Genomic DNA, 22,354 nt, shown 5'->3' on the forward strand with positions numbered 1-22,354 from the left:
TCATCACAACGAATGCGTTATGTTTAAGCATCGCTACGTACCAAATTCGAGTTCATTTGCAGGAGCAGGTTTTATTTTCTCGCTCTGGGCGATTACGAATTAAAACTTAAATAAGCTGACACAAAACCGGCCTACCGATTCGTCCGCCCCTGTATTTCGGGTGGGCGAGAAGTTCCGCTGGGTTTCGCTTGTGTACGTTGTATAATATTGACAGGCTTTAGTGGAAAACAAAATGCTTACTGTCGTATGTGGTGTACATGCTTTGGTGAAAATCGTAACCAGTCGTGCAGTCCGATGGTTATTATAATCGAAGCAACGGCGCTTTAAGAATGAAGTCAAACAAGTTGATCTCCGCTGTCTTGGTCTTGGTCAGCGTTGCCACTCCATAGTCTTGTATAACCTTTGCATAAGGTTTCTATGACTTGTTGTTGTTGTTGTTGTTGTTGTTTTATGTAAAAACAAAAGGAGATCCTGAAAACCAGTTCTCATCCTGAAAACGTGTATCATCTGCTTTTAACAATATTCTGTCCAAACAGCTCTTGAAACCGTTCTGATTAAGCTCTTTTTGTTGTCCAAAACAAAACAAAACGAAAATACAACGAAGATATTCCTCATCAGTGCTAGAGCTTGTGTACTGTCTTCGACTAAAGCTTAATCAGAAATGGTGCTGGAATTCTGCCAACTTGCATTTCGCACTGGATTGCGGCAATCTGGAATTAATTGCGAAGGCATGTCTGTGTGTTTATGTGTGTGTGTGTGTGTGTGTGTGTGTGTGGGTATGTGGGAAGGACCGTTGCAATGTTCACTTCACCCATGACACAGAAAAACCTTCACCTCTCCTCCAGTGACCCACTGGCTCTATCCCACCCATCAGGAAGTGGTGCCTTGAAACAGTTTGGGTCAATTAAAGTTTCCAGTGGCTCTCTTATACAGGAGGTTTCCCACTGCCATAATATGTAGCAGCCGCTATTATATTACGCTTTTTAGCAGCTATATTAATTTTGCTGTTTTGACAGATGTTGTCCCTCCCCTGTATGGAATGGTGCAGTGTCTAAAATAGTCAGTCGTAAGGGGTGTATGTACATTTGGTTTGGTCCCTTATCCTTTTTATTTTATTTTATTATATATATATTTTGCCTTTCGAGTGAACCACTCGTCTTGAAAACCCGGTAAGGTCGGACTTGTTCTCGCTCTCCTCTTCTCGTCACTGTCCGTCGGTTCCGCTCATCCTTCTCTTAATTACATCCGATAGTTCCTCCCGCCGGTGTTCCCTCGGCTCGAGTTCTTCTGATGAACCTCCTGGAAAGCAAAGAGACAGCGACGTTAAGCTTCGTAAGGAATAAACCACTCGGGGGTGGGGGTGGGGGGTGTGTGTGTGTGTGGGGGGGGTGTGGGTATGCACTTCTAGGAAAGTAAGAACGTTCCCACCCCGGAGCTACGTATCTCCCTAGAACGCCACATCCCGATGTGTTTTATTCCTCTTGTAGCACGGCAACAATTTTACGGTTTACAAAAATAACACGTCATACACTTTTTATCCGTTTGTAGTTACATTTCACGTCGCGGAACGTCCACGCGGTTAGTTCCTGCCATGACTTACGTTTTAGCGGCTGTAAACGGACGTCCCCTCACCATCCTCTCTTTTTTTTTCTCTCTCTCTCTCGCTCTCTCTCTCGCTCTCTCTCTCGCAGCTCGTCAACGTTCTTACACAGTGAGCACTGACACTGGAGACTCCTTCAGTAAATACCATATAAATAAACATCTCCTTACGGAAAACTTCGCCTTGTCAGTGAGTATACATTTTCTCACCACCACCACCCCCCCGTCCTTTGCTTAACGACGACACGATTCTTAATACGTACGGAAGAATAAACCCGCGGCTTCTGACCTCACGGCGTTGAGAAATCGACAGCGCTGTGGTGTAATGTGGCACGTAACACATGTTTTCAATGAACGAGTTACAGACTGTCATCTCCTTATATATTAGAGGAGAAACACAACCTCCTGCTGTACTCAAAGCTGCACATGTAGTGTCTCAGTGCTGACAGATTAGTATGTAAAATTTATAAAGAGGAAGGCAGTATGTGAGCCTCGTGCAGAAATTGGTGAGCTTCCTGTACATGACATATAGAGAAAGAGAGAGAGAGAGAGAGAGAGAGAGAGAGAGACTGCAGGTCTACCACAAAAACCACTTAGCCACGTCTCCTGCTAATGGTTTCCTTTTTTATATGGGGCTCTAAAAAGCATGCGAGCAAACATTTAAAGGGGAATTTTCACCAATACCATGAGAGTATTCTCAAATACATGAGACTTCTTTAGATACAGTCAGTGTTGGGGGTTTTTCATTTATTTGTTTGTGCCTTGCATTGCTAAAATTGCTCGATGCTAGTCACCATTTGGAGTTCCTGTCTTTAGTTTAGAGCTGGTTGCCACGGTTTTACTGGTATCCTGGGAACAAGGCAGGAATACACCCTGGATGAGGCACCAGTCCATTACAAGGCATGTACACACATTCGTACCTTGGGGCAGTGTACAATTGGAAACCCACTGGAATGCTTTTGGGAGGTGGAAGGAAACCGGAGAACTCTGAGGAAACCCGTGGAGGTAGTCTGAGCTCAGGATCGAATTAAGAACGCTGGGGCTGTGAGGCAGCAATATTACCATTACATGCATCATCAGGGGGTCACATTACTATTGGTAGTGGTCACGTGGCTTTACTGATGATTTGCATAAAGTTAAATTCATATCACTGGCCAAGGATCGTTCCACCTCCTGTTCCTGTAGACCGCCAGCTCTCGTTTAAAGCGAAAGACTTCTCCGTTGTATCACTTCGTGTTAATGCTGGTGGCATTATGGACATTATGGTCGACTATTTCCAAAAGCTACATCGATGCGGCCGCTGAACAAAGAGCGAGCTAGCTTGTGGAACGAATGCTAACTACCGAATGCTGATTCCACATGCTGATTTGTTGACACGGTGGTCCCCACTAACTTGTAGCCCAGTTAAGAGGCAAAGAGGTACATACAGGGTGTTCGCTACCCAAATTCACAACCATTCTATCGCGATCAACATTCGTTAGAAAGAGCAGAAGTCACGTGGAGCTTCACTGGTCATTTCCATGAGAAATGAAAAAGATAACTCGCGACCCCTGGTTAACAAATGTAAAAATGTGGGTCCTGGACCTTCCCCCCTCCCACCCCCCTCGAAAACACTCATCACGACGAGCGCGTGATGCCGGGAAAACACTTGAAAAATTCATTAACGGATTTTCCCCTTTAAATAGAGAGAGGTATAACGAGAAGCTCCGTGTGCTTGCGATACTCTTTACATTTTCCCCCCAGATAATTAAAACAAAAAAAAAAACAAACAAACAAAATCCTACCTTACAGGATGTATGGCTGTGACCAGATATAGGTTTCTGTGAAAAGCAAAGAACATTACAAACATCTGGAACCACTGGAGTGACAAAAGTATTGTCATTTATAGCTGTCGCTAGCTAGGTAGGACCGTTATTGATCCTGAGGGTATATGTAAATATATATAATATTGAAATGATTCATATACTGTTTACCAGTCAGACCTTATTCCAGTGACTTGTTTAAAAAAAATACATATAATTTATCACTAGGTGTTATAGCTATAAAAAAAAGAAGAAAAAAAAAGGCTATTTTGCATAAAATGTTCCTTTTAACATATATTCAGTTGGTGTAACCAGTAGAGCTGAAGCTCACCTTTGGTGTTTTGGGCGTGTCTGTGTGCCGTTGCTCTCGTACCGATCGTGGCGCTTTACCAGATTTGACCGGCGCGCAGTACATCTCGAGTCGTTTCAGCTCACAGCTCTGGAAGCAGCATTCGTCTACGATGCCACGGTTGTGCAAGCGCCGCGAGTTGGGGCCGTAGCCTGTCGGCTTGCCTGTGGTGCAGACAAGAACAAAACAGTACACAATGACCCCGATTCAAACACCATGAGATCGTCGGACGGTCAGGTTGTTGTCCAGATTCCGAGGTTGTCTTTTCTGTTTCACGCTGAATGCAACACGGAAACATCCAAGGTCCTGGATGGTAACTGTACGGTGCATAGCGACAGATCTGTGCATGAGCTGTTCAGCGGGCCGGCTGGAACACCGGGGCATTTGGACCGGTCTATAGAAAATCATTACTGGAATGGGTACCAGAGACAAATTGAGATGATTAAGGTGAGTGCACGCATGGCAAGGTATCAGGAAAGAAATCAAATACACGACTCTTTTTTGGCAGGGAATCTTATCACACGTTTTCTTAATTGCATGTTCCTCTGTGAGTGCTTCTTTTAGGACTAAAACTAAAACTGCTGTTCTAGGTAGTTCACAATAATGAACACCAGGGCGGTGCGATGAGCTAGAGTTATTGTTACCACTCTGAAGTGATTGTTTTTCCTATAGCGTCATGTCCTGGAGTGTTTTATTTCTCTTATATCACAGCAGTTAGAAAGGACAACGTCGTAATGTAAACCTGTGATCTGCAGATGAACTCTAGTCGAAATCAAGAACTACGCTACAGCGGGTTCATGTGTGCTACAATAAATCTGCGTTGTGACAAGACCAAATCGCTGATAGTTTTTTTTTTTTTTCTTTCTCTAATTCAGTGAAATTTTATTGATATATAGCACTTTTAACAATAAACATTTTCACAAAGCAGCTTTACGTATATCTGGATATGGGTTCCGATTTAGTTGCCTAATGAGCAAGTCAGAGCTGACCGGAGGAAGAACCTGGAGAGGAACCCGTCCTATTCTGGATGGGATCTCTTCTTTTTTTTTTTTTTTTTTTTTTTTTTTTTTGGTTACAATTAATGTTAATAGACATCTTTTTTTTGTAAACCCCCCCCCCCCCCCCACACCCCCCATAGATAGTTCTTAACAAACTCCCAACACGTCGTCTTGGGACTTATGAAGGGTTTCAAAGGTCACAGTAAACTCCTGACTCTCTAGAATCTTCTTTTTTTTTTTGCGAAAGGTCAAAGGTGTGGCACGATGGCAGCACGGTTTAAGACGAGCTGTCTCCTCTATTAATGCGTTTAGATCGGTTGGTCTGCAAAGAGAATGTCGAATCTGATAACAGCGGTACGGCTCAGTATCAGATGCTAGTCTTCATGGATTATGATACGCTCTCTAGGAACATGAAAGAGCTTAGTCATAAAATATTCATGGATATCAAATTTACAAGGGGATCAAATTTACAAGTGTGGTCAGCATGTTAAGTGGTCGTGGACATCAGATAGAATGGCGCAGACGACCTAGAACTAGTAGAAATGGTTGGCAAATCTTTTAATTACTGTAATGTATGAGGTCCCTTAAGGCATCTGAGTGACGCAGTAGCTATTTCTTCTCCAGTCGTCCCTTTCCAACACACACACACACACACACACGCACACACACACACTGAATCCCAATCTCCCCCTTCCGGTGGCCTTTATAAAGTCTCCTGGTCTCCACTAACAATTCCCTGCTCACGTAGAGCAATACAGCTCTGATAGGCTTTTCCCTGTTACCAAATAAAATAATAATAATTTAATATGGCATTTACAAGAAGGAAATGCCTTTCCCTTTCAGAGTTAATAGCTCTTGGCTCACCGGGTTGCCAGTGCTGACAGAGTGCATTAACTTCTGCTCTGGATTTGCTCCACACTGACAACGGTACTTTGGGTAGAGAGGGGCTCTCATTAGGAAACATGTCTGCGTCCCTGCAGACCTCCAAGCCCATGGGTGCACGACGCTAACGTCCAAGACGAAACAACCAATCAGTGAATGGACCAAGGGGAACGTTTTTTTTTTCTTTTTTTTTTTTGGTGAAATGTTTATATTTTACATATGATGCATGTCCAGTGCGCATTGCTTTTTAAGTTACGGCGTCAGAAATACTCAAATTTCTTTCAGGGAACCAAAACTCATGGTCGGCTAGACAACTTCTAGTCGAGTGCAAAAGTTTGTACATCCTTAAGAAATTGTGTGTATATATATATAAATATAAATATAAAACTTTCGGGCCAGTGGTAGCTCAGTGGTTAATACATTGGGCTATTGATCAAAAGGTCATAAGGTCAAATCCCAGCACTATCTAGCTGCCACTGCTGGACCCTTGAGCAAGGCCCTTAACCCTCAACTGCTATATAAATATATATATAAATATATATGAATTTATAAGTTTGCACCCCCACCTTTCAGATTAAGAATGAACTGCCTTCTATGTTGTGTTGATGAATTTTCCAGAACAGCAGCTCCGACAATAGCGCAGCTGCAAATCGCAGGTTTATATCAACGCGCTCGTTGCTACGGTGACGTTCTCTGACGGGACACGTTTATTCAACATTTATGGAAGGAGTCTCCATTTGAAGTGCTTTGTAACAGTCAGACTGTAGAAAAACTGTAACCTCTTGTGAGTTTTCCACCACGGTCAGGTCTTCAGGCACAATCGGTACCAAGCTACGTCGTTTTTTTTTTTGTCTTACTAAACTGAGGAGAAAGTGAAGTGAAGGAATAAGCTTTTCTAGCTGCTGTAATGTAAGTGACAATGGGAACCGACTTTAAATGTAAGCATGAATGTCCTCCTTCTTTAATAAATAAAAAAAATGATAATCACTGGCAAATTGCCGTGGTGTAAGATGAATAAAACACGCCATGCGTGGTCAGAGTAACTCCGCGTCATCGCTCCAGGCCGTCGTTGATTATTTTCCTGTAAAAGCACGATGCTGAGATCTTTATCCCTTACTAATTTGTAGAGAAATTGTACGACCTTTATCTTTTCCTTACTTTCAAAGATCATGGTGGATGCAAAAGGGTTGCACTCAATGCTCCTAGCTTGTCCTCTTCTCGTCGGTCCTCTGCCCTGGCTCCGCCCCCTTTCCGTCTGTCGACCGATTCTTTTTCCACGAGTTTGCGCACGTGTTTACTTGCGTATTACCTAGCTGCGTTTCCATTTCCTCGGTTTCTTCAGTCGTTTATAAGCATGGATTTCCCTATAATTAGCCGGATGTCTGTGTTTGACCTTGTTAAAAAAAGACTAAAGCGACTGAGATCATAAAGTCATACGACCGTTCGCTTTGATGTCCCGAACGTTCCAATGCGGCGGACGGGGTTTTTTTTTCTTTCTCTCTTCACACTAACGTACGCTCGAGGATTATAAATAAAAGTTCTCTGTTCTCGCTGAAGATGCTGTTTGCGTGCGAAAGAAGGAGACTTTAAGCCCAAGCTTGTGATTACACATTCGCACAGGTTGTCAGAAGACAGCAGATTTGCTTTCTGGATAATTTTCACAACAAAAAAAAAAAAAGAGAGAGAGAGAGAGAGAGAGAGAGAGAGAAAACGAAAGGCCTCCCAAATTAACATCCGCTGTTTTTCCCTGCCATTGCCGAAGCATCATAAACAAAAACGAGTAAACAACCTTTTATGCTTATAATCATAGTCAATTGAAGTAATGACACAATATGGTTGAGCTGTTTTGATGTTTTTCTTGTTTTCAGTTGCCGACATGTGGGCCACATTAGACTTCTTTTGTGTGTCTGTTCTTTTCACTTGTTTTTTTTTTTTTTTTTTATTGACCCAAGATTTAAATTTCTTTCTAGGAGGATCCTTGTATGGATCGCATGCTGCTTGATTGAATAAGGCTGGGAAGCAAACTCAGCTATAGATGTTTCACATCTATAGCGAATGGAATCAGTTGTTCTGTAGATCACTTTCTGATGACTTAGAGCCTACACTCTGAGAAAAAGAGGGTTCTTCAAGGGTTCCGGGGGTCCACTGGATACTTCAAGGTTCTTCTAGCTAACGCTAACAACTTCATTGTTCTATTTTCTCCTAAATCGAACGCACCTGTTTTGGTTCTTCTTAAGGCGATTATGGTTGGAGCGAAAGTCCTCGGTAACGTAGATCTCCAGGAACACGGTTGGTGACCACTGCCTTAAAGTGGTTCTTTAAGGGTTTATTGCACGAGTAAGGGTTCTTAGGATCCAAAACAGGGATCTACTTGGAACCATATGTGTATGGTTCCAAGCAGATCCCTGTTTTGGATCCTAAGAACCCTTAATTATGCAATATACCCTTAAAGATAACTTGAAGAACCTAAGAGTGTAGGTATTAACAGGGTAAATAGTTTTCCAGGGTTCTTCAAAGGTTCAGAGATTCAAGGCTTCTTAGTCTCCTGGAAGGTTTCTACTTGGAGATAGAGTTAAGGAAACACTGGCTGTTTGATTAGAGATTCTAACGGGTGCAGTAAGGTGTGTAAGTGCTTCATTAGGGTGGATAACTGGTTCCTTTTTCTGTATAGATTGGTTGTTAGCATCCAGCAGTGTAAGACTGGCTTTCTTGTCATTGGTACCTTGGTACCTAACATTTGACCATCGATATCATGTACGTTGTAGAGGAGCATTGCAGTTTCTCAATCCTGGTCCAGGAGTTCCATCGCCCTATACATTCTGGTGTAGAACCCCGAGTCCAAAAAAGTTGGGACGCTATGTAAAGTGTCAATAAAAACACGATGCAATGATTTGCAATTCTCACAAATCCGTATGTTACTCACAGTAGAGCGTAGAAAACATATCGAATGTTTAATCTGAGGAAGTGTACCGTTTTAAGAAATAAATAAGGTCATTTTGAATTTGATGGCCGCAGCATGTCTCAAAAAAGTTGGGACGGGGGCAACAAAGTCCTGGAAAAGTAAGTGTTAGTAAAAAGAATCAGCTGGAGGAACATTTTGCAACTAATTAGGTTAATTGGCAACAGGTCAGTAAGGTGATTGGGTATAAAAAGAGTATCTTAGAGAGGCGGAGTCTCTCAGAAGTAAAGATGGGATGGAATCTGGATGGAAGCAGATGTTGATATATATATATATATATATATATATATATATATATATATATATATATATATATATATATATATATATATTGCTCTGTATATATCTTTCAGCACTGATGGTGCCTTTCCAGATGTGCAAGCTGCCCGTTCCATAGGCACTAATTCACCCCGTACCATCAGAGATGCAGGCTTTTGAACTGAGTGCTGACAAAAAGCAGGGTGGTCCCTCTCCTCTTTAGTTTATTGGACACGGCGTCCATGCTTTCCAAAAAGAATTTCAGATTTGGATTCGTCTGACCCACAGAACAGTTTTCCACTTTGCCTCGGTCCATTTTAAATGAGCTTTGTCCCAGAGAAGACGGTGGCGTTTCTGGATCACGTTCACATACGTTTTCACCCTCATCCCTCGCGCACAGAGACTTCTCCAGATTCTCAGAATCATTTGATGATATTATGTACTGAAGATGGTGAGAAGTTCATAGTCTTCGCAATTTCGTAGACACACTTTTCTTCGCAGATTGGTGAAACTCTGCCCATCTTTACTTCTGAAAGACTCCGCCTCTCTAAGATCCTCTTTTTACACCCAATCATATCATTGACCTGTTCCTAATTAACCTCCAGATGTTTCTTTTTAATAACACTTACTTTTCCAGCCTTTTGTTGCCCCCGTCTCAACTATTTTGAGATGTGTCGCGGCCATCGAATTCAAAATGACCTTTTAATTTTTATCCTAAAAACGGTACATTTCCTCAGTTTAAACATTTGATACGTTTTCTACGCTCTACTGCGAATAACATACGGGTTTATGAGATTTGCAAATCATCGCATTCTGTTTTTATTCACATTTTACACAGCGTCCCAACTCTTTTAGAATTGGGGTTGTGACTCATCCAGTTTAGTCTTGTTAACGACTCGAATCAGGTGAGTTGGGATCATGGAAAAACGCCAAAATGTGGCATTGCTATAGCTGAAACACTGCTGTAGATGAAGCCTTTCTACATAAGAGTGCTGGAATGCCACTGCTGGGATCCACACTGGCGTTCCAGATGTGTTGTATGGCATCGGGTTTGCTGATTCATTGTAACCAGTCTAGCAGTCAATCAAGGGCATCTGTTACTGAGGCGGTTTGTGTTCCACTCCAAGAACACTGAGCAACTTGAGAAGATATGTGCAGGCTTTCAGTCTTCCAGATTTGTGGTGCTCGCGTGCAGCCGACCTACAACGGGATTTGGCTTCGGTTGAACTCGGCAGACGTTTTCTGTACGATTTGTGAAATTCGCTCCATCGCCGAGGCATTTCATACAATCACTTTCCTGATCGAGCCATTTCACGCTGCTACGACGGCTGCTGGCCAACGTGCACTAGCCTGAACGTTAAGCTGACTCTGCATGACTCCCACCATTCCACGGATCTCGGCAAAGAGCGACGTCTTCCACTTTTGGGAGCTGGCTTTTACTGCCTCACTGTGGTTATTAAAAAAAAAAAAAAAAAAAAAACTTCTAGACTCCATGAGCGCACTGACTGAGTAGTGTCAGAGTGTTTACGGAGCACTGGGGACCACAAAAGCAGCTCAAGCCCTGGAAACAACCTCATCACTGGCATGACAAACACCTACAGCCGAACCAAATTCTTTGCACTTTCTGTTTGCTGAGCATTTGTTATGCGCTTCAAATCTTCTACAGACGCTCTTAAAGTAACACTCGGCACGGCAGGGAAGACGTGAAGCTTCCCAGGAAATCAAAACCACTCGTACGTGAACGTCCAGTCTGTAAAAGTCACCAAGACATGCCTTATTAGCTGTGAGTTGATTCCGTAGGTTGATGTTTTTTCCTTCTGATACAGAAGGTCAGAGTGATAGAGCGTTGAACTGCTTGACTGAATTACGCAACGATCGATAGCTCCAGCACGCCACCACACCCCCGCCAAATCTAAACACACTTAACCGTAGCTTAGCTAGCTAGTTAAATACAGAGAACAGCAAAGAGCGCCTGGAGAGCAAGGAACACCGCTCTGGGGTGCAGAACATACGGTATACATTCTAAAGATCATTTCGGTGGATGATTACAAAGTTATGCATAGATATAAATCATCACAGTACTGGTGTATCGCTGTCCGTAACACTAAAGGGGCAGGTAGCCTACGAAAGCTCCGAAACACCAGTCGTGATTTCAGTGGCACTAGTACCTCAGCAGCTTGGTTTAGGAATACTATTCAGTATCAGCTATCGTTTTCTACAACCTGGGTGTAATCTTGGGTTTAAGTCGTGTCTGATGACCTGTGTGTTCACTCTTCATTTCGTTCGTCACTGGAAAATCAACACCTTTCATCATGGCGCTGAAATGCCCCCAGGAGGCCTTTATGTGCGCATTCTGCGTGAGTCCAGCGAGGGAGAACATCCTAATCATCCTGTAATCCCTTGTAATCCTTTGCTGCTCTGGGATCAGAGCCGAGTGAGTGTGTGTGTGTGTGTGTGTGTGTGTGTGTGTGTGTGTGTGAATTTTGCTGCTACAGCTGCTTCCAACGATTAGCACGCGAACCTAAGGAAAAAAACCTGAGTGCTACACGTCACTGCTTACTTTTTTATGTGTACTCTCAACAGTTAGCTTAGCTCAGTGATGATTATGGATACTGCTTTTCACTGCCTTCTCTTTTTTTCATGTTTATAATCTCCTTTACAGCAAATATGGAAATTTCCACACGTTAATCCGTTTCTGGAAAAATGGGAATGCATCATTAGCCGTGTACAATAAGTTCAGTAAGTGGAAATCTCATGAATGTAGTATGAATCCGTTCCTTTTTGCAGGAAACTTGCCATTTGAAATGGACTTTCTGAGCTTTCGCTGCATTATTATCGTCTTGGGAAAGAAAGAAACGCACCCAGGAGCTTTTATCTAGAACTCTCCGTCACTAGCTAATGCTAACATGACCATGTTTTTGTCCAATTTTTGGACTGTAGACTCTTTAAAATATAGAAGGGTTCTTTGGTTGTCCTTCTAGAGGAACCCTTAACAGAACCCTACAATGCTTCCCTATCAAAAAGACTTTTTTGGAAGTTAAGAATCTTTAACTATCCAACAAACCCTTCTTAGCTAGGAAAGTGTACGGTACAAACCGCTTATTATTTTTCTGCGTAATACCTAGAACCCGTAAGTTGTTTAAAGAGCTAAACCATGGGTGGGCAATCTTATCCGGAAAGGGCCGGTGTGGGTGCAGGTTTTCATTCCAACCAAGCAGGAGCCACCTCTGAATCTATTCAAAGCCAAGATCAACTGATTAAACAGGTGGAATCAGGTGTGCCTCCTGCTTGGTTGGAAAGAAAACCTGCACCCACATCGGCCCTTTCCGGATAAGATTGCCCACCCCTGAGCTAAACTCTCTTCAAAGGTTCTCAAAAGGTTCACTGTATAATGCTAATAACCGCAGAAACGAGTGTTTTCCTGTCAGAAAGTAACCAGCAATTCCAATTCAAACACTTTTTTTTTTTTTAAAGCTAAGAGCCCTTAATTATCTAACGATCCCTTATAGAACCCTTGTGGTATGTGGTAGAAACTCCAAGTTATTGCTAATTATGTTCTTCTCAATACCACTCGGTCTTAGTACTTGGTACATTCTTCGAGAGTTCTTCAGAGGTTCATGGGTTCGAGGCGTCTAAAACCTAAAAGGGGACTCTATAAGGATCAGGAAACTCTGTTTTGGGGTTCTCCATAGTATTTTGAAGGGTAGGGTAGAAGAACCAAAGAGTGCATCAAATACCAAGATGGTTTAGCTGTTAAAGTGTACGGTTTAAAGCTTTTCTGAGAGGTTCTAAGTGTTAAGAAGAAAAAGTATTTAAGAATAATTTTTGTACCACACACTAACCCTGTTAATACCTACTGTAGAACCTGACAGGCATTTAAAACTCTATTTGTATTTGGTGTGCTCTTAAGAGTTCTTTAAGGGTTCATTTAGCCTCCTAAAATGGTTCTACTTGGAGATAGTGAAAGGCAAACGCTCTCCTGTAGGGTTCTACGTAGATGCTTTAAGGTCACGGTCAGCCGGTGTGGCGGCAGGCTTTCATTACAGCCAGATTGGAGGGACACTTGATAGTTGAAGACTTAAACCAGTGGAATCAGGTGTGAAAGCCTGAAGCCACACTGTCCCTTTGTGGATAAGATTGAAGACCTCTGATTTAAGGGTTCCCTCAGATGGATAACCAAAAAAGCCGTGAACTGTGCACCAAGTACCTATGTAACTACATTTTCTACCACACAGTTGTAGACAAAGGGGTCTTAATATCTATAATCTGTCGGGTGCTGAACATTTATCTAAGCTGTCGTGGTACTTGTTGCACTCTTCAAGGGTTCTTTCAGGGTTCCTTGGATAAACGGGCTCTTAGCTTCCTAACATGGTTCTACTTGAAGATAGTGACTCCCTGTGTGGTGATCTACATAGAACCTTTAAGGGTTCCACCAGAGATGCCAACAAAGTGGCCTTCAAGTTTCATATTTTTCTTAATGACTAAATTGAGAAAAAATATGACCAAAAAGGTTATGCTATGTTACGTATGTTGCAGCGGGTACCAGTCTGAGAGGGAGAAATATGTAAAGGCAGATGCCTATGTTCTAAGAGCTGGACAACCCATATACCAGTGGTCCCCAACCCTGTTCCTGGAGACCTAACTTCCTGAAGACGTTAGCTCCAACCATAATCAAGCCCGCCTGACCATCTAATCATTGGCTTAAGAAGTTCTTGAGCAGCTGAACCAGGTGCATTACGTTTTAGTTGGAGAGGAAACCTGCAGGAAGGTTTATCTCAAGGAAGAGGGTTGGTGACCAATGCCACACACATATACTATATGTACTATATGTATATACTATATGTTGTCATTCTAAGGGCGTTTTCACACTCGGATTACTCGAGTATGGGGCAGGTTTCCTTTCACATGGAAGAATTCCTTCAAAATGGTGGATCGATCGCACAATTCCATCCGCCACGTTTAGCGAATGGCGTACAGGAAGTAGCGTCGCAAGATAAACCAATCACGCTACTCGATATGCAGTGCAGACGGCGCAACGCTCCCACAGACTACGCAGCCTGCACCGTGGTCCGGTTATAGCCAGCCCCAAACCACCATTTTGAAAAGGAACAGGGATCAGTCCTCTGGACTACTCCCAGGCTCGAAAACAGCTTTCACACTTCATCAAACGTACCGGACTCGCGGAGCAAACGGCCACAAAACACGCAAGTGTCAAAACGACCTAAAACTCTGGATGAAACACTTTAGTTTCACAGATCCTAACTATAACCAAAAAAAAAAAAAAAAAGAAATAAAACAGTCACATAACGTGAGTCGTTAGCAGCGACGTGGCATGGCTATTATTTGTTGAGATGGCTGCGGTGGCTCGGCGGTTATGGCTCTCTGACCAGAAGGTTCTGAGTTCAAATCCCACAACTGCCAGAAATTCTCTGCGTTGGAAAAAGGCCGTCCTCTGAAAGAAAAACGGAGTCTATAATCTAACATCCAGATTAGCTGATTACTAAAATAATCTTTCCTGTGTAATAAAAATGAACATGCAGTGTCCTAATAATTTCCACTTAACAACTCAAACCTCCGAGTTTATGCGCTGTACCCGGCCAGTCCTATTCCACTTTCAGCATGCGGTAATGATGCAACAGTTTCACAGAAAGTTCAGATTACCGTAAATGTGTTTGCTTTGGAGGCGATTCAGAGAAAAAACAAACCCTCGGTCACCGAAAGGCCATAAAGGATCTGGCCAACTCCTCTCTTTTGACCACTGAACAGCCCCGTGGCTGTTGACAGGAAAAGTAACTTTCCGTCTCAGTTCGAGCTTCATTCAGGTTCGACTTACTTTTTACACAACGTGTGTGAAATGAATCTTTTCAGTGCCGGCGTATATCCGCCCGTCACAACGCGAAGCCGTATGTCAGAGCGGCGACCCGAGACCTTCGTACCTCCTCGGCTCGTTCGGCGAAGGACTGTCTCATCACCAGTGAACGACTACACGGGAAATCATTAACATTTGGTTTTTCGTTATTGTACCGCCAACTGTGAGGGTCGACGGATTAATCATCTGTAAATATTTGCTCAAACAAGGATCAACTTGAAAAGACTGGACTTGAAATCCAGCACACTCACGTACAACGATTCTTACCTTGATTTTGGGCCGTGCGCAGTACCAGTCCTAGACTTCTGGGGGCCCTAAGCAAAACTTTCTCACGGGGCCCCTGTCAGTGCCTTCGTAAAAACCTCAAAATAACCCCCACAACTTAATCTGTTCTTTCTGTTAATCTTAATCTGTTGACGACAATACGTCAATAATTCTCTAAATATGCAAACTGTTTGTTTTTAAAGCACTGACAGGAATCATATGACAGCTTGCCTTGCTGAACAGGAATATGTTTCTCCCGAAGCAAAGACGACTACGATTGAATCTGTTGATCTGGACTGACTGGAGTACTGTTTTTAATTCATCCATCGCATGGTTCGTCAAGACTTGATAACGATTTCAGATATTACAAAAAATACATACCTTTAAGTTCTTTTTCGCTCTTTTGATTCACGTTCTTGCCGCTTTTTCGTTCGTTTTTTTTTTTTTCTTTTCTGCTCCCGACCGATAGCTTCGATGTCCGAGTCCGAAACGGTAATTAAATTAATATAATCATGTATTTAAAAAAAAAAAAAGAAAGAACGAAATTTCCACGTGACTCCTCTAAAGCTGAATCCGCATTTATATTAGCATGTTATAAAAAAAAAAAATAATAATAATATTTACAGACGGTAAATAATATACGAGATCAATGGGGCCCGCTGTTGTTTCGGGACCCTACGCAACTTGTGTAGTTTGCGTACGGGGAGGACCTGCACTGGGATGGACTGATTAATGCATCACGGAAATCACGAAAACGAATACCTGAAGTGTATTGGAAATAAGATCTCCTCTACCAAAAACAAAAGGGCTGGATTTATTCCTGTTTCGAAGCCGTATTCAGAAATGAGTCGTGTTTCGGCTTCAAACAGCACCCCCTGGGTGTAGTACACCTGCAGTGAATTCGGAATTTAAACCGCACTTGTAGTTTCTCTCTTGTGGGCGTGGCCTGTCCAGCCTTTTATTATTTTTTAAACTATTTATTTATTTATTTCCGATGATATTACTGTACTATACAAAGTGTACAACGTAAAACTAACTCATTAAACACAGCTGAAACAACACACAAATCAGTTTGGTCGTTGAAATCTGGTTTACAGGTTGCGTAATACTAGCTTGATTGGCAGACTATCAAAGAAAGCTGCCTGTACTAGCTACGTACCCTCACCAGAGGCACCGATGATCTCTGCGACTTCCTTCCACGCTTTATTTTTCTTTGCGATGTCTCTGAAAATACTGAACGGCAGGAAAAGATAAAACCACGGTTAGGTTTCCTTCCATTTTTGTGCGTCGAACAGGAAACTGCGGCTTAGAACTGAAGCTGTGAGCGGGGGAACTGAAGAAACGTCGGACCGTACGTGCCGCACGATCGGTCCGAGGAGTCGTTCGGACCATTTGCTTGGATCTGTCGCTTTATCACATCGTACCTACGGAGAAAAGCAAGACGGAACGCTTGTCACGTTGTCCAGCTGGTCTCCTGGACGCTGAAATCGCAGCTCCGTGTCGTACACGTACACCAAAAATAAACAATTGCTCGTCGCTTTGTCACGCTCTAAAGCAAACCTAGCACGTAGACTTGAGCACTCATATAACTTATGATGCGTCAGTTTGCTTAGCATACAATCACGTCATTGAATAGATATTCAGTTTTCAGATTTGGCCAGCACAATGACTCCCAAGCCAGTCCTTCCCAACATGTGCAGTCAGGTGTTTCAGGTGCTTGAAGTGCGACAAAATGACGAGTTAATTGTGAAATACATCTAAATCGCCGTTCATTAGCGCAACAGCAGTGCGCACTAGGTTTACGTCACATAGCACCACCTGGTATCGGATGCCGGTATCACATGGTATGAGTAAATGAGCGCGGTATTGCTTTCAGTGCATCCCTAGTTAACCCGAGTGACAAATTTGAAGCTGTACGTCAACTTCTATCAGAGCATCTCTTTACAATAGTGCGTTTCCTTAAGCGCAGAATTTGGGCGGCTCTTAAAACATCGCCATGGCTGTAACTCATGACCTTAGAGTTTGGATATTTTTCCTGCGGTCTGTTAGACCCCGAGCCACACTTCCTCTCATTTAATGTCAGACTGCAGCTGTGCGTTCACATCTCTTCACGACATCAATTATTTACCGCGTCTTACTTTGTGAACGTCTCCAGGCTCCGGGAGCGCCACTTTGAACCGGAGGACACCTTGTGCCTAGATGTTCTCCACATAGAAACGTCCGAGTGGTTCAGTGCAGCGCACGATCGACGTATCGGAAGGAAAGCGAAAGGGTTTCACCGGGGTGCTCCGCGTTCTCGATCGGAAAAATACTCGGTGGTTTCCTCTCTCTTTTCTCTCTCGCTGAGCTTCGGCCAAACTCCGCTTGGAGCACCGAGCGGCGTCGTACTGTGAACGTATCAAGGCTGCACTTCATTTCTCTGTCAGCATTCATCTCTGATCCTGATAGATCATCCAGACCGCTCGAGCTCGGGTTTCTCCAGAGCATTGTGTCGCTCGGTTCGCTCCATATGTGTGCACAGAGGTCAGCACTTTTTCAATAACACGATGGCAAAAGCTGATATTTTAGCTAGACTCACGCTTTATTGGTGTTGTATTATGGGTGAGTCAGATTGTGCACGTGTTTGTCATTGAACCATGGATTTATATATACACAGTACATATTAAAATGCTAAAAAGGATAATGGTATAAATAGGCTAGATACAATACAGTTATAACACATAATGATATAGTGTAACATTACCAGCCTGACACGTCTCGATACTCTCAGCATATACCCGAAATACTATATAGACTTCTTCGAAATTTGGGGATTGATGACACGGCATTATTACACAACATATTAAGTTACAAAGTTCATAGCTGTGACTTTGGTATTTCAACATTATATACCTTATATTCTCTGTAAATGCCAGACGATACATGTAGGTTTACTTGTTATTTGTTGTTCATCAGTAAGTGCTTTATCCTGTTATACGGTGGAATCCCGAGCGTGTCTTGGGAACACCGGGCACAAGGCACTCATTCACACCTACGGTGGCGCTTGAAAGTTTGTGAACCCTTTAGAGTTTGCTCTATATCTGAATAAATATGACCTAAAAGCATCATCAGAGTTTCACACCAAGTCTGAAAAGTAGCTAGACAAAGAGAACTATATACTGATCGAGGATATATATTTTTTTCATATATTTTGTCTCATTCGTTTGAGCTACTGTTAGGACCCGTTGTGAAAATCGGATGCTGTTTTTGGTCATATTTATGCAGAAATATAGAGCATTCTGTTCAATCTAAACTTACGAGCACCGCTGTAGGGACAAATTAGAGTAGCAGGTCAACACCTTATTTATTTATTTATTTATTCATTTATTTGGGGGGGGGGGGGGGGGGGGAGGAAACCCGCGCACCCAGAGGGAACCCTGCACAGAAACTCAGCACAGACCTGAGCTCAGGCTCAAACCTGAGAACCTTTAGCTATTTATTTACTTATTTATTCACATCCTTACTTACTAATATATCTATTTATTTAGACATCTTGATATCAGGTATCGTGATACTTAGTATCAGTATCAGAGTCACATTATAGTATCGAAACAACCCTGGAGAAGTTACCTGAAAGCTTTTTTTTTTTTTTTTTTTTTTTTTAAATAAGTGAACTGAAGCGAAAAGCTTGCATTTCTTTTATTTTAATTTATTTATGAGGAGCACATTAGCACTTCTGGCAGCAAGGTGAAGAAAGAAGAGCAGCAGCAGCAGCTGCAGCAAAGGAAGCCTTTATGAATAAATAAAAAAGTTGCACTTACTGAAATAAAAGCCCCGGTCCCCGCACACAAACTGCAGCGTGTCCACAAGCTCCGCCCCGCACAGAGTCTCAGGCCCCGCCCTCGCCGCCACCGGCGTCAGCGCGAGCGCGCACAGCAGCAGCAGCAGCCGGGCGAGCGCGCGGCCGCGAGACACACAGCGCATGGTCCACTGCATCCGAGACAGAGACAGAGAGAGAGAGAGAGAGAGAGAGAGAGAGTTCAAACTGAACCCCAGCCCAAGACAACACGCTGTTTAACACTCAATTATCACAAGCAGACATTTAACTCCATCATGTTCCCGGGAAATAATCCTGGCTCGTGCGTCTTAACAAGTGACTTAGGAGGGGGAGAAGCGGATTGAAATGTTATATAGCAAATGCAAAAAGTTATTTATTTTTTTATTTATTCATTCATTCATTCATTCATTCGTTCGCCCCACCTTGAAGATGCTGGCACGTGCATCCACCGGGTCCAGTGCCAAATAACGCGCAGTCTTTTTAGGTCCGAGTATTAAACATGACCCTTCTTCCAACATCCAAACAGCTCAGGAAATGAAACTAAATTAAAACATGATCTTGCTTCTTGTCTTCTTTCCTTTTCTTTCATTTGCTTCAGTTTTATCTACCGCGATGGAGATCCGCGCCCATCATTTAAAATAATAATAATAATAATAATAATAATAATAATAATAATAATCACCACACCCACAACAGAAAGCGAACAGAAGTGTGGCATTTACGCATCGACGTTCGTGCGCGTTCACGGGTTCAACAGCGGGTATTTTTTTTTTTTTTTTTTTTTTTTTTTTTTTAAAGATCATGCACACTCAGCAATATGGATTCCAGCAGAACTTGTAGCGGTCGAGCCAATGAACTGACGCACGTTTCTGCGTCTTTTTACACTCCTAGCATTTCAAACCCTTTCACTACTAGCAACTTTGTGTCCAAAGTTCGTCAGGACGCAACGTCCTTAGTAATCTGCGTATGTATGTATGCATGCAAAAAAAAAAAAAAAAAAACCAACAACAACAACAACAAAACCAATAATAAAATAAAATAAAACACTCTCTTGCTCTCGTGCACGAGCATCAGACACAATTAAACAGATCTTTGATTTAAATTTGAATCGAGTGATCTGGTTGCAATTTGTTTTCAAAGAAAATGTCAGAAGTTACCTTCAGGACATCACCCAAATGTCCCCTAGACATCCCAGCGTCTGTCCGGCGAAAACACTTGTTCCAAAGTCATTCAAATAAAATAAAATGAAATAAATAAAAGGTGCGAGAAAAGAAGCGGAGAGGAGGAAACGCGGTGCCGGTGTCACGTCCTGATATTCCGACTTTGTTCCATTGCGCAGGCTCGATTCGGAGACGTGAGATTTAGCAGGCAGGAGACGGATTTCGTGGAGAAAATCCCTCACATTTATCTACATTACGGAGACATTTTCAACAGGAAACAGCTGGGGCAGCACTCCTCCGCTACCTCGTGCGCGCTAAGTTATTCGCTGAGGATTTTTGGGCCCGATGTCAAATTACGTCATCCCTCCCCCGTTTCTTAGAACAGGGCTGCATTTTGATCTGTCCAAAGATCCCGCTCGATTCCTCTCGGGATGTTCACGGTGCCATCCCGAAAACACTCTCTGTGTGCAAACCAGTCACGCGACGTGCGCTTTTACGCGTCGTTTTATTCCCAACCTGCTTTACGCACTTTATATTTCCACACACTGAAGAGTGGAATGAACAACTAGAGTGCTTCGACAGCTTCAGTCTAGTTCCTAGACTTGCACTCTGAGAAATAAAGCTGCTAGACGCGGTGGTACCATCAAGGGCACACGTTTTGTGCCTTTAGTATGTATGTACAGTATGTTTAGGTCTTTAAAAGGGAGCCTACATAACCTGAGAGCTACTGATGTACCTTTAAAGCTGGGTTCCAATCAAAGATCCACATTGGCACCCCAGAGACTAGGAGAAGTACAGTTTGGTACCTCAGAGTGAGACCTGTCAGAACAAAGTAGCTGTTAATTTATCACATTGAAGGTGTTATTGTGATGGTAAAGATGTCGGTGTTCGTCTTCTCTTCTCTGAATGTGAGGCTTGCGAAGAGAGAGAGAGAGAGAGAGAGAGAGAGAGTATTTATTTGCACGGGATCATCTGCGAGTGAGTGATGGATGCTTTGTCTGGCTGCTCGGCTGAGTTTTGTCCATGTCGGTCTGGCTGACCGTGGAGGAATGAGCTCTCTCTGCTCTCTCACGAACACACAGCACATTCATTACCAGGGCAAGAGAGTTAGAGTTAGTTCCTAGAAAGGTTTTGCTCCACTGGTGCACGCTGAAGTGAGGCATGACTCAAAGCCGCAGAGGGAAAAAAGGCCACCGTGTACATTTCGGGGATGGACACAGAGAGAGAGAGAGATTGAGAGAGAAAGAGAGGAGGTCACGGTGCTGGCAAAACAGTGTCACCTCCCACCTAGAGCATGAGCATGCGGTCCAAGCTAAAGCTGTCTATTCACATCACATCACATTTAAAAAAAAAAAAAAAAGAAAAAAAACCTGTCAGGCTTTGGGTCGTGGATAAACTTTCACATTGACTCACAGTCTTGTTCTTACCATTCTTCCTCCTTTAAATGATCACGAGTGCACTGCTCCGCGGATCTACTGTATATTCCGCTACACATCTGTAGAGTTGCAATGAAAACGATTCCCCCACACTGCAAAACAGGTCTATTGTCAGAATGTACAGACTTTCAGCTGTTCACGACGAACAAATCCGACAAAATCGATTGAAATAGTTCAGCACAACGAATGCTTCGAGTGGTTTCCACAAATTTCAACTGAAAATGCAACTTCTCCAGTCTCAAAATGATTCACCCCCTTCATGGCGAGCATCTTTAGTAGTTAGTAGAGCTCCTTTTTGCTGTTATGACCTGCTGCAAACGAGATGCAGAGCTTCTGGCGGAGTTGCTCATGAGCAACGGCGTCCAGTTCAGTAATATTCTCGGGTTTGCGTGCTGCAGCCGCCTTCTTCAAATCCCACCAGAGATCTTCTATGGGGTTCAAGTCAGGCGACTGTGACGGCCCTGTAGAATCTTCCAGAACTTCTTCAGCAACCAAGCCTTGGTGGAATTTGAGGTTTGCTTGGGATGATTGTCCCGTTGGAAGGTCCAGTGACACCCAAGCTTCAGCTTCCTCACAGACAGCATGATGTTTTCTCCTAGGATTTCCTGATACTAACCCGAACCCATCTCGCCTTCCACATGCTGCAGGTTTCCAGTGCCAGAGGATGCAAAGCAGCCCCAGAGCATCACCGAGCCTCCACCATGCTCGACTGTGTACAGAGTGTTCTTTCTTCATTCTTCTTCCTCCAGACGTACCGCTGATCCATCCTGCAGAAAAGTTCCAGTGTTGTTTCATCGCTCCACAGAACAGAATCACAAAACTTCTGTCTCTTATTTATATGATTTTGAGGCGACGTTTCTTGTGCTTTTGGGTCAGTAGTGCTGAACGTCTTGGAGTTCTGGCATGGAAACCTTCAGCGTTTAGTACGCGCCTTACTGTGCTCACTGAATCCTCAGAGCCT

General features: G+C 43.1%; 1 protein-coding gene across 1 annotated transcript; it reads right to left on the reverse strand.

The window, feature by feature from the left end:
• Positions 1–1,080: 1,080 nt before the first annotated feature.
• Positions 1,081–20,416, reverse strand: igf1 (insulin-like growth factor 1). Its single transcript, NM_001200295.1, is given in 5 exon segments — positions 1,081–1,299; positions 3,384–3,419; positions 3,733–3,914; positions 18,781–18,949; positions 19,955–20,416. Coding segments are annotated over 5 exon segments (480 nt in total). The 5' UTR covers positions 19,988–20,416; the 3' UTR covers positions 1,081–1,239.
• Between the last annotated feature and the right edge of the window lie 1,938 nt (positions 20,417–22,354).

Source organism: Ictalurus punctatus, chromosome 19 (genome assembly GCF_001660625.3).
Source record: "Ictalurus punctatus breed USDA103 chromosome 19, Coco_2.0, whole genome shotgun sequence".
In the NCBI taxonomy this organism is placed as follows: domain Eukaryota; kingdom Metazoa; phylum Chordata; class Actinopteri; order Siluriformes; family Ictaluridae; genus Ictalurus; species Ictalurus punctatus.